This window comes from Gopherus evgoodei, chromosome 3 (assembly GCF_007399415.2).
Source record: "Gopherus evgoodei ecotype Sinaloan lineage chromosome 3, rGopEvg1_v1.p, whole genome shotgun sequence".
Classification (NCBI taxonomy): domain Eukaryota; kingdom Metazoa; phylum Chordata; order Testudines; family Testudinidae; genus Gopherus; species Gopherus evgoodei.
Genome location: NC_044324.1, coordinates 139,103,600 through 139,115,778, shown reverse-complemented (window position 1 = coordinate 139,115,778; position 12,179 = coordinate 139,103,600). Strand labels below are relative to the sequence as shown.

At 44.2% G+C, this 12,179-nt stretch overlaps 1 protein-coding gene across 1 annotated transcript in view; it reads right to left on the bottom strand.

Annotated features, from left to right (window-relative positions):
- SMOC2 (SPARC related modular calcium binding 2) overlaps positions 1 to 8,799 on the bottom strand; it is a 170,180-nt gene extending 161,381 nt beyond the window's left edge. The window contains exon 1 of the mRNA XM_030556794.1: positions 8,157 to 8,799. Coding sequence (XP_030412654.1) covers positions 8,157 to 8,231 — 75 coding nt within the window. The 5' untranslated portion in view covers positions 8,232 to 8,799. The remainder of the gene's footprint in view (positions 1 to 8,156) is intronic.
- Between the last annotated feature and the right edge of the window lie 3,380 nt (positions 8,800 to 12,179).

Genomic DNA, 12,179 nt, shown 5'->3' with positions numbered 1-12,179 from the left:
CACCAAAGTCCCTGCCCCAACTCCACCCCCTCCCTGTCCCTATTTAAACTCCTTTCCCAGATCCCTGCCGCAGCCCCAACTCTTCCCCGCCTCCTCCCCTGAGCGTGCCATGTTCCCACTCTTCCCCTTCCCTACTAGAACCCGCTAATGCTGACAAACAGCTGTTTGGCAGCAACCAGGCAGGAAGCGCTGGGAGATAGGCAGAGGAGCAGGGACGCAGTGCGCTCAGTGGGGGGGAAGGAGGAGGTTGGGTGGGGGGGAGGGGAACTTGGCTGCCAGTGGGTGCAGAGCACCCACTAGTTTTTCCCCATGGGTGCTCCAGCTTATGCCCAAATAAATCTGTTAGTCTTTAAGGTGCCACCAGACTCCTTGTTGTTTTTGTGGATACAGACTAAGGTGGCTACCTCTGATATGTTAGTCAATGTTTTTCTTGCCAGAGGATGCTGTAAAGACCAAGCCTATAACCAGATCCGAAAAAGAACTAGATACATTCATGGAGAATAGGTCCATCAATGGCTATTAGCCAGGATGGACAGGGATGTGTCACTAGCCTCTGTTTGCGAGATGCTAGGAATGGACAACACGGGATAGATCACTTGATGATTGACTGTTCTGTTCATTCCCTCTGAAGTACCTGACATTGGCTATTGTTGGCAGAAAGGATACTGGGATAGATGGACCTTTGGTCTGACCCAGTTTGGCTGTTCTTATGTTTCTTGTGGCCCTAACAATGATTCTGTGATGCCATTTCTACTGTCTTGAATCTTCATCAGCTGATAAAATACCAACTCATCATCTCTGAAAACTAAAATTGAAAATTAAAAAAAAATTGTCTTAAGTCAGTTTATTTACTTAAGTTTACGGTTTGCAAAAAAAAATCTATTCTCTAAATGCTGATTAAAATTTCAGGCTGCTAATTGCACCCATGGCACTAAGAATCTTACTCTAGTGATTCTGTGCCAATGAGTGGTGCTGTGTTACCTATTCTTCTTTGGGGCTGTGATGTCAGGAAACTCAGACCATACCAAGTGACTAGCTGGCCATATCACACAAAACGCCGTATCAATTGACATAGTTAATGGATAACCTTGACAGTAAGGCCAAGGAATTAATGGGCATGGAGATTCCACTAGCCTCTCTTCCTAGATGTGGCCCCTCTGGCCTTGGCTACATTGAGAATTTGCCCCCATTTCAGCCATTATTGCCCTTGTAACCAAGTAGGATTGTTTGCTGATCTGTAATCTGCACAAATATTTCTAAATTTTTGCTGTATTTTCAGTCATCTTTCCTTGTCTTTAGTACTTATTATGTCATGTAATGTCAGCATATAACAGATTGCAAGCTTTTCCTAAACTTTTTCTTTTTTCGAAACAATAATCACTGTCAGTATGTAGAAGGTGCTTTCAGTCCTGCAAGTGAAATGAAAGGGGTGGGTGCCGGTCAGGAAACAGAGCTAGTCAGAGAAACATTGATGGAACCAAATTCTATTAGAATATGATATTCTGTTGTGTAAACATTTTTCAAAATTGGGTTAATATTGACCGAATTTCATTGTGTGTCCTCTCCCCTTAAAAAAAGAAAAGTTCTCACAATATTGCAAATCCTATTCTGACATGATAGTCAAAAAGGTTTTTAGTTTTGAAACTACCTGTCATTTCAAAACATTTTTATTTTATATATTATAAAACAAAATCAAAGTCTAAATCAAAATGAAAGGCTTTGATTGACAAACAAATTTTGCAGAGTTTTCCTATGCAGAAAATGTCCAAACTTTCAGTTTTTGTTCCTAATCATAACAAAACCAGATTCTGAAATCCCTAGATCCTTCGTGAAACACAATTTCCACCCTCCACACAGCTCTATCAAGAGCATATGAAGCAGTTCAAATAAAAATCGATACTCCTGAACCAAACTCAAACCTTCATTTGCAATCTAAAAATAGTTCTCTTGACTCCCTAGGTTGGTTATTAATTTTCAGGTCCCTCTCCACTTCCTGGTCTTGAGCATGACAGAAAGGTGAAGTACCAAAATATCATGAAAACAGCTGCTCTTGTGGTAACTCTGGCCTGGCCAAAATACTGGAAACACTAGCAAACTCCTGAGCAAGCGAGAGCCTGAAGAGGTTTCTAGACTGGTTTCCAAACCAGTGAGGTTCAGATAAGCTTTGGATAAGTATCTACATTTTTGGATGTTCCTCCAAAATGAACGAAACCTCCAAAGCTTTGGAGGTTTGCCCACAGTTAAAAAGAACACACTAGTGCTATGACTCCTTTTGACTACCTCTCAGGACAGGGAATGAAAGGAAGCAGCAAAATGGACTGGAGGGCCTTTCATAAATTTATCTTTCTATATATGTTTTTTTCCCTGTAAACCGCCCCCTTCAGTTTTAAAACATTCCCAGTATGCAGTCAACCTGACATCTACATTATTCACTTCACATTAAATGGGACTGTGTTTGTTGGCTGCGTGCATAAAAATGACTTCTAACACAATCTAAAGTTCCTCTGACCTTTTTAATAATAACCCTGTTGTTAGTTTTTTTACAGTGAGAAGTGTCTTGAAAGTTTATTGTAGGGAGGCACTGTTGAGAGTGTTTTATTTTTGGAACTGATGTACCCTTTGTTGCATCAATGCCCATTTGCTCTAACAATGCTGTTAGGATCTGGAGCCACTTACAGTTTTATTTATGGTCTTGGTTTTGAGTCACAATTAAAGTAACTTTTTTCCAAATGTTTGGGTTTTGTAGGCGCCATCCAAATGAGTCCCTAACTTGGAAAGCTTTGATTGTGTTTAGCTTCCCTCTATTCAACTACCTTAGTGGTCCATCTTATATTGGTGAGTGTTGTGGAACCTATCCAGGGCATTAAATGCTATTGAATACTCACGAAGCATGTGCCTAGGGAGAAAAAGAAAACGATTGTTCCTTGAAATATTCAGCATCTGATGAAAGAAACTTTTGACAGGCCGAGGTGTACATTTCAGTAAGAGATTTCTCCAGATGCAAACAAGAATTTTCTTTTCTGGTAGGCTCTAAAATTGATATTCAATTGAAAGACAAACATGATTCTGCATGTCTTTTGGGCATAAAATTAAATATTTGTGGTACATTAGGAACAATGCAAATATTTTCAAATAAGAAACACTTGCATCCTATTAATACACAGACACACAAAAGTCCAGCTAAGATATAAGCTGAACTGATAGTTCTAAAAACATAGCATTAAAGATGCCCCGTGTTTTCAGTTCAGGATCCTTGCAGTAATTTAAGTGTTACTTAAACTAGAGAAAGATGGAGTGTACATTTAAGCTTTGTATTTCAACGCAAAAGTACCTAGATCCATAATATGTGACTGCCCTTACTGGAATCATGCCAGCCTAGTTCTGTTCTCTCATCTACCAATATATTTCAGTAAGGAGATAGATATAGGTATAGATAGGAGATTAGTGACGCTAAATAAATATTATATGCCATAACAAAAGTAATAAACCATGAAAATATTCTAGTAATGTACTGCAAGAGTTGCAGAATCCCACCTGTCATTCCATAGAAGTGTTTCCAGAACAAAGTTTTAGTTCTTTTTAGAAGGTAAGGACTTTGTATAGTGGTGTTTGACAGAGGGAAAAGGAGCTACATTGGTTACAACCCCTCCACATTGAACAATTTCTTATCTAGATGTTCCCTAAAATAGTGTACTTATGAAATAGCTCCCACCCCAGCTTCCCAAAAGGAAAAGTGTTCTGCTTCCAATGTTTGTTCATAAAAATCTCCCCCCAGCCCAATGGCTCAGCTAGTAGTTGACAGTTTAATAGGATAGATATTCCCCCCCACCCCTTATTCATACTCAGCTGGCACTGCAACACGATGTTTCACAGGAGATGAGTTCAGGAGAAACCTTGGCACAGGCAGTCTTAGAACGAGAACAGGCCAAGAGCTCGGCAAGATTGAAATAATTTTAAGGACCAGATTATAACTTTGGATGCAGTGGTGGTCTTTGACTCCTGTGCACATCAGAAATCAGTTTGGCTGCTGGTGTCAAGGCATTCGAAAGCCACATAGTTACACAATGACTAGAAGCCAGCCGTGGCTCAGCACTGGAGCCACAAATGAGGTTGGTTACCAGGGACTGGGGAACCCACTGGAGTTATGAGTTGTGTGAAACCTTTAGAACTTTTCCCTTTGGGGTTTTGTGAAACTTCAAGTTTTGCAAAATCATTTTTTCCATTTAATTTAAGCCCTGGGCTTTTTATTTCCCCTAAGGGAATTTTAATTGAAGAATGTATTCCTAATTAAATGGAAGCAGACAATAGACTCTTGTTTGAAAGCAATATTTGCTCTGCTTCTGGGGCTACCAGGGAAATAAGTTAAAACAAAAAACCTAGAATTCCTATTTTGTCAGATCCAAACATAAAAACTGACCCTCGACACTGTCAAATTCTCTTTTAAATCTAGAGCCTTAAAGCTGTTAAATAAGAGAGAGTGAAAATTCTGATCCATGGAGCCACATTTTTAAAACTGGCCACTGATTCTACATGCTCTGATTTTTGTCTAAAACACCTGAGGCTTAATTATCAGAAGTGCTGAGTGCACTCAGTTCCTGCTGAGTTCAATGTGAATTGTAGGTACTCAGCTCTTGTGAAACTCAGGACAATGGTGTGTCAAGTTACATACCTATAATCTGTGGCCACTTTTGAAAATGTTGGCCTTTGTTAGTTACTCCCCCAGCCGTGATGTTGGTGGGCAGCTTTCATTTGCCACATGGAAAAGAGATGGGTGCCCTATATGCAGAGGAAGATAACCTAGCATTGTAGAATGATGCAGCGAGTAAAAAAAAAACAAACCACTTCCCTTCATGCCTGTCCTCCACTTCCCTTCACTCCCATTCACACACATGTATTGGCCCAAATATCCCAGGTTCGGTTCACACACAACACTTATTGACATTTCTGAGAAGTGCTAGAGATGAAAATGCATGTCTTTGTATCAGTACCTCAGGGAAGTCAGTGTCCCTAATGTATTAAGAAATAAGGAGTGAAGAGCACATAACTGGAGAAAAATAACTAAGGGCTTGGCTACACTGGAGAGTTGCAGCGCTGGTGGTGGGTTTACAGCGCTGCAACTTACTCATTGTCCACACTTGCAAGGCACATACAGCGCTGCATCTCCCTGGCGGCAGCGTTGGCTGTACTCCTGCTCTGCCTGGGGTATAATGATTGCAGTGCTGGTGATGCAGCGCTGCTCCGCCAGTGTGGCCACCAAAAGCACTGTAAATTAGCCTCCAAAGGTATTTGGAGGTATCCCAGAATGCCTGTTCAGCCACTCCCAACAGTGCTGCAAATGTGGCCACACTGCAGCGCTGGTAGCTGTCAGTGTGGCCACACTGCAGTGCTTTCCCTACGCAGCTGTACGAAGACAGCTGTAACTCCCAGCACTCTACAGCTGCAAGTGTAGCCATACCCTAACTATCATATTGATACACTCTGTGAACTACAAGTCAAATGACTGTAAGGAAGAATACAGAATGATTTAGGATTGAGCTACCTGTTGCTGTGATATTTCACTTTCCATTTTAATAAGGAATGTCTCCAAATATTTTGTAGGAATAACACACACATCCCCTATGTGGTACCAAAACTGAAGACCCAAGGTTTATTTTTATGAGAAATTTTTACAAGATTAACATTTTCTGTTTGCAGACTATGTGCAGCCAGGCGTTTATTACTGACTTTATGGATTAAAGGTTTCTAATGTAAACAGTGACATGTTTGGTGGCCAGCTCTGTGAGAGCACATCCACAGGGAGTGCTGTGAAGAACTGGCTTAGGTTCACTTCCTCCAGGAATGAGCACTGTTGCAGCTATACCAGAGCAGGTTGCCACCAGTGAGAAGCCTAATGTAGATCAAACCTAACCATCAAGTTTCAAACTTCAATACCCCTCTGGAAGCACAAGTTCAAATTCCTTCAGAATTGACTAAGCTTTTCATCCTTCCAAGGTATATAAATTGAGTGCCATACAGTTTATTTGGGAGAGGGAGGTCTTTCAGGTGAAACCAAAGTTATATTTGCCTTATATGACACATTACATTCACATAAGACAGTGATTTATCCCAATCTCCTTGGCGAAACTTTCACTTCCTCCACTTCAGTAGAGCTATCATCCATCTCCCCAGAAATGGCTGAATTTCATTGACAGTGTATCCTTTGGGATGAAAGATGTTATATAATAGAAATTGCTGTTACATGGAACAATTAAGATTGGTCATCATTCTACTTCACAATCATTTAAAATGTTTATAAGAAAAGAAAAACTTTTTTCCCCAAAAATCCTCTCACCATGAGAGGGCAGTTTAAAAATCAGTCTTTCCAAGTGGTGTTATGGTACTCCACTTGATTTCATATGTTCTGTGCTTGCAAAAGTGGAGTGAGCTTTGTGGTTTCAGTTAGCAGTTGCTAATCTACAAATAATTTTCAATAAATTAGATAGGGAGACAAGACACCTTATGAAGAATTTCAGGTATGAGCAACATCTCCAAGCCCCTGAAAATATCACTGTGTAAAATTTACTATCTTATAGAAACATTCATTGTCTGAAAGTCTAAGATAAAAATAGAATAATCTGCCTTTGCAAACCTTCAAACTGAATATCCTTAACCCAAGCACTTCACTGCCTGAAAATGGGTATGCTGCCCTTTGTTTATTCAAGCACTCATTTAAAAACACAGTTAATGAATATGTTTTTATTTCTACAGATTGCATTAATTATAGTTTTGCAAACACTACAACCTCTACAAGAAGACTGAACTGAGCTATTAGCTGCAAACCTCATGTCTTGGCTAGAGAAGCAATTATGGCTTATTTAGCAATCCTAATGACTTGGCTCACCTATCCTTATACATAATCCCATGTTTAGCATCAGGGGCTTCAGAATAGCTAAGGAGGGCCATTTCATGGGGCTTTATACTTTAAAAAATAAATGGTCCACCAAAGATAATCCACATATTTCCAAATGCAGCCTTCAGTGCAACGTTATTCCTCTGCAACATAATAAAGGCAATAATACTAGACTAAAGCTCTGTGGAGACCCCCAGTAAATTTCCATTTAACTGCAATAACTAATCTTGTTCCTTGGAAAATACAAATGGTACGTTTCATGGAGTATTACCCCTGGGTTCTGTGTTGTACAATACACACGAAGACAACCATTGAAGAATTTTCAATCTAAAATAGATACAAGAAGAGGGAAGGTTTTATTTCTTCTTTTCCCCCCCGCCATCACTTTATCTTGTCTCAGAGAGGCTCAGAAAAGCGTTTCAGCAGCAGCAAAGTTACCTAGCACATTACAAGCAAAGGGGAAGGAATTTGTCTTGCATGGCAGACGGTACAATATGACTGATATCCGTCCGTCTTCATCATTAGCCAGTGAGTGCTCCTGGCTGGCCTCGGTAAAAATGGGAATGACTCCCGGTCATCCCCGGCAGATGGTACAGAACAGCTGGTAACCATCTTCATCATAGCAACAATTCAACCTGTATGCCTACCTGATCTGTGGCTAAACTCCAGCGCTGAATTCTCTTGTTACTGACCTACTAAATCATTTCCCCTCACACACTTTGCCCATTCGAAATCATCCACTAGCAGGTTTCTTATTTAGTTTCTCCAGCTTGCATCTCTCTCTAACCAGTGCTCGTTTTACGGGCAAGGTGAACAGCAATGCAGTGCTGTCTTTATTTAAAGTCAGCTTCCGTGATCTCTGACAGGGACTGTCAGCTGGAAAGGGGTGGGGGGAAGGGGTCTTATTTTTTCTCTCTCCTCCGAGTTACCGAAATATATAGCAATGCATCAGTCCTTGTCCACATAAGACAGGCTGAGAAGGTTTGGGCTCAGGAACTAGAACAGGTTAGAGAACCTACATGGGAAGTGTCACCTGGAGCCACTCTCTAAGACTTGTACACTTCATTCAACTCCGTATTAGCCTGACCTAGGAGGGGAGAGAGGAGGAGATCAGGTCCAGGATTTGTTGTTTTCGGGGTGCGCCCTACGCGCCCCCAAACTGTTCACACTCGCTCCCGGCGCTGGCCGCAACTAGGGAGCTCCGAGGATTGTCCTTGTCTGGTAAGCCCACCTGATGGGAGGGAGAAGAGGGGAGCGCCTGCCTTACCGTGAGCGCGGAGAACTTCTGAGCCGGCACCAGGAGTAGCAGCTCGGGGAGCAGCAGCAGCAGGAGGAGCCGCATCTTGATCCGGAGTCGGGACAGCCGCAAAGTCGCTGCTGGCGGGGGAGGAGGGGGACTTTCCTTGGGCTCGCGCTTCCCCTCCCCCTTCTCTGGCTCCTTTTCAGTCTCTCCTGCGGGGAGGTCCCTTTGCCCAGGGCTTCTTTCCCCACCCCCTGAAGTGCGCGGCTGGGGGACAGTGCGCTCCCTCCGCTCCTCTCCCCTCGCCGGCTGCTCGAGCGCTTCCCACCTCTGGCCGGGGAGCTGCCTCCCCAGCCTTGGGGCGGGTTCCCCTGCGATCGCGCAACGCGCTGCGGGGAAGCTTCGCCTGCTGCTCCCGGGCCGGGGCGTGCCGCTTCTCGGCTTCCCTGGAGCGGATCCGATGCTACCCCGCGTCTCCGCTGCGCTTGGCCGCCCCTCTCTCCCTTGGCACCGGAGGGTCGCCGGGCGCAGCCACGGGGCAATGAAAAGCACAGAGAAAACGGGCAAGGAGCCTGCCCCCTTTCCTATGTGTCTTCCCCGGGGCAGCACCCGGCGACACCGCTCGCACGTGCCCTCTTGCGCTGCAGCAGCTGGCGGGGTTGGAGCTGCAGGACACAGCCCGGGAGCTGCTGATGATAATGTCGTGTGAACCGCCCCAAATCTTTTATTTCCCTTTACTCTGCTTTTTGCCTTTCACTTCTCCTCCCAGACTCACTGATCCTCCGCTGATTGATTGATTGATTGATTGACCCAGCCAGCTTAGCTCCAGGGCACATAGATACATACACCAATCATCTTCGTGGCCACCAGAGCCTTTGAAAATAAGGTTTAAGGGGGAAATGAGAGGTTAGGGGGAAGGAACACGTAGATTTTATTATTTCTGGTCCGCGTTCAGCGCTGAGGTTTGCAGCAGTTTTTTGGAGACTACGCAACATGTGCAGATAGGCGAGCGTGTGCATGTTGGTTTATACGCGGTAATGAGCGCGACGCAGAGGGGTAAGGTGAGCTCAGGTAGTTTCCCCCGGGTATTATCTGCTGCCCAATTCACTAAGTTCAGATCCTCTGGCCTATTTTCTTGTTGCTCAGTACGTTGCACCCTGACGCTGGAAAGCATCGTTTTCAATACATTGCTGAAATATTTCAGCTTTGGCTTGTAACGGAGGGTGGAGGGGGACCCGAATCTGGCTGGCTCACACAAACCCAAAGCTTTACTTTTTTCCAGCACAATGAGGCAACTGCCTGGCGTGTTACTTGAAAGGCCTTATACCATAGAGGGGAAGAAAGTATTTGACCAAAACATTTCTTGCGTGGATTTTGGTATGTGTTTCTGGGGAAAATACAGTATAACTGCTTGGTTATCAATCTGTATTTAATAAATGCCTGATGATTAAATTAAAATAACAGAGTATTAGCTTTGCATTCTTGTAGGTTATCTTTTGGGAACCGCATAAAGGAATGTTGTTTATTGTCTCCTACTAAAACCAACAGAGGATTCCTTACTGAGGATTGGGTACAAGAAACTGTTCCAGCCATGTTTCTTTTCATGGAGTGATTCCATAGTGAGCAGCGGTTCTCTGAGCTGTACAGCTGCAGATATCTCCATGGTCCGGACACTAATTGAAACAATAAGCCATTTATAATGATTGCTGACATTCTGTTAGCATCTGGAGTCTCAATATTCTAAGCACTGTACATGCATAATATACACAAAAGAACTACCTTAAAACAGCACTAATAAGGTTGCAAAATCAGGCACTCAAACATTGTGAAATGCCAGAATTAAGAATACCTGTGCAAATTTAATTCTGTCCCCTTGTGCATAAGTATTATGATCATCTTTAATTGTATTTTCACATTCTATTTTTTCCCTCAGAACACTGCCTCATTTCCTGCACAGGACAGGCAGTGCTCAGCTAATGAGCAGCTATTCAATGTTCTGTTTTTCTCCCCATTGTTCAGGGTGTGGCCCTGAGCCTTATTTACTGCACAATATTCAAACCTTGCTCTGCAGACAGAATTAATAATATCCTCAGGGGGGTTTCTGTAGTGGTCATCACCCTAGTATCTGAGTGCTTCACAAACACATTTATTTTCACAGCTTCCCTGTGAGATGCGTGTGTCTTATTGTCCCCATTTAAAGAGAGGGAACAAGGGCATAGAAAGATTGTTGTAAAAAGTATCCATGAATGCTAGGTGCCCAATATGAAACATGAAGGAGCTGACTTTTCAGGGTAATTACTATGGCATATGTTCGAAGCACAGCTCCCACTGACTTCAGCTGCAGCTGTGAGTGCTCAGCACGTCTGCACATAGGTCTCAGAGTCCCAAGTCAGGCCCATACAACTATCTGTGAAAAATGTGGGTTAAGCAACTTGCCGGGCATCACAGAGGAATTCTGTGACAAAGGCAGGGACAGATTCTTGTTCTTTAGGTCAGCCTTCATCTGCCTTAACCTTGAGACCCTCCTTTCCCTTCCTGTAGTTTCCTGCTTTATTCACTACACACCTTCCCGCTTCTGCAACAAATGAGACAGAGGTTCTATAGACAATAGCCTTTTTTTTTTTTTTTTTTTTTTACTACTCAGCCCTTATTTATCCTCAGAGCAGGTTCATCCCGGGCACTAAATGAGGCAGGGCTGGGAGGGAAAGAGCTTGTGATGATATAATTGAAGAATGTATTATAACACACATGTACATGGGGCCCAAATTAAAGTTGCACAGAAAACCTTAATTCTGATATTTCCTGACTTGTGAGTGCTCGACTTTGCAAACTTAATAGTGTTCTTCTAATCAAGTTTTTGTGCGTGAGAATTCCTAGTTTTTTTAAAAAGCAAACTGAAAACCAGAAATGTCATCATGTGTCATCCTGATTTCCATTTGGGTCATCAGCAGCGTTAGAACCTTTAGAGCAACTACAAAGACCTCTGCTACTTAAGCTAATGGAGTAGCTGATAGCACTGATAGGTCACCATCCTCAGTGTGGCTTAGCACTAGAGAGGGTTGAAACACTTTTCCAGTGGGCTTCACAGATAATACTGACAGGAGAGGAATGGTGAGACTCAGGAATCTTGGGTTCCATTCCAGGATTGGAAGGGGGGAGAGTGGTTGAGTTGGCACAGACTCTTCTACACATTGCTCCCTAGCCAGGGGCGGCTCTAGCTTTTTTGCTGCCCCAAGCACGGCAGTCAGGCCACCTTTGGCGGCACGCCTGCGGGAGGTCCCTGGTCCCGCAGATTAGGCAGCTTGCCTGCGGGAGGTCCACCAGTCTCCCAGCTCTGGCGTACCTGCCACTGAATTGCCGCCGAATCCGTGGGACCAGCGGACCTCCCGCAGGCAAGCCACCGAAGGCTTCCTAACTGCTGCCCTCGCAGGGACCGGCAGGGCACCCCCCGCGGCTTGCCACCCCAGGCACACGTTTGGAGCGCTGGTGCCTGGAGCCAGCGCTGTCCCTAGCATGACCCCTTCCGGTATTGTCCCTTCAAACCTGTTTCTGGTCCCAGTCCTGTCTCTTTCTCACTCCCGGTTCCTTCTCTCAGCACCATTCTCATTACGTAGGCTGTCCCAGTCTGCACTCTTCAGGTTTCTGACTGCAGTCCCAGTTTCTTTGTCCAGAAAGTCCTACTCTTGCCCCTCCATACCTTCTCCTGGTCCCAGTCTCCTTTTCCAGCCAGTCCCAGTTCCCTCCCTCCCAGCTCCTCATCCAATCTGTCTTTCTTCCCAGCCCTGATTTCCAGTTACCACTCCTATCCACGTTCTCCTTCAGCACCAGCTCCCAGTTCCAATCTCCCTCCCTGAGCTCCTTCTCCAATTTATGTGTGCTTCTCCCCCAATCCTTGTCCCAGAATCCCTCTGGCTCCTTATCCAATTTCAGTCTCCCCACCACCTACTGGCTTCTGCCCCTCCTCCTTTCCCTCTCTGTCTCCCAATCTCCTTGCCCAGCCAGTTGCAGTCTTCCCTCACCCCAGCCTGCAGTCCCTGTCTCCACCACCCA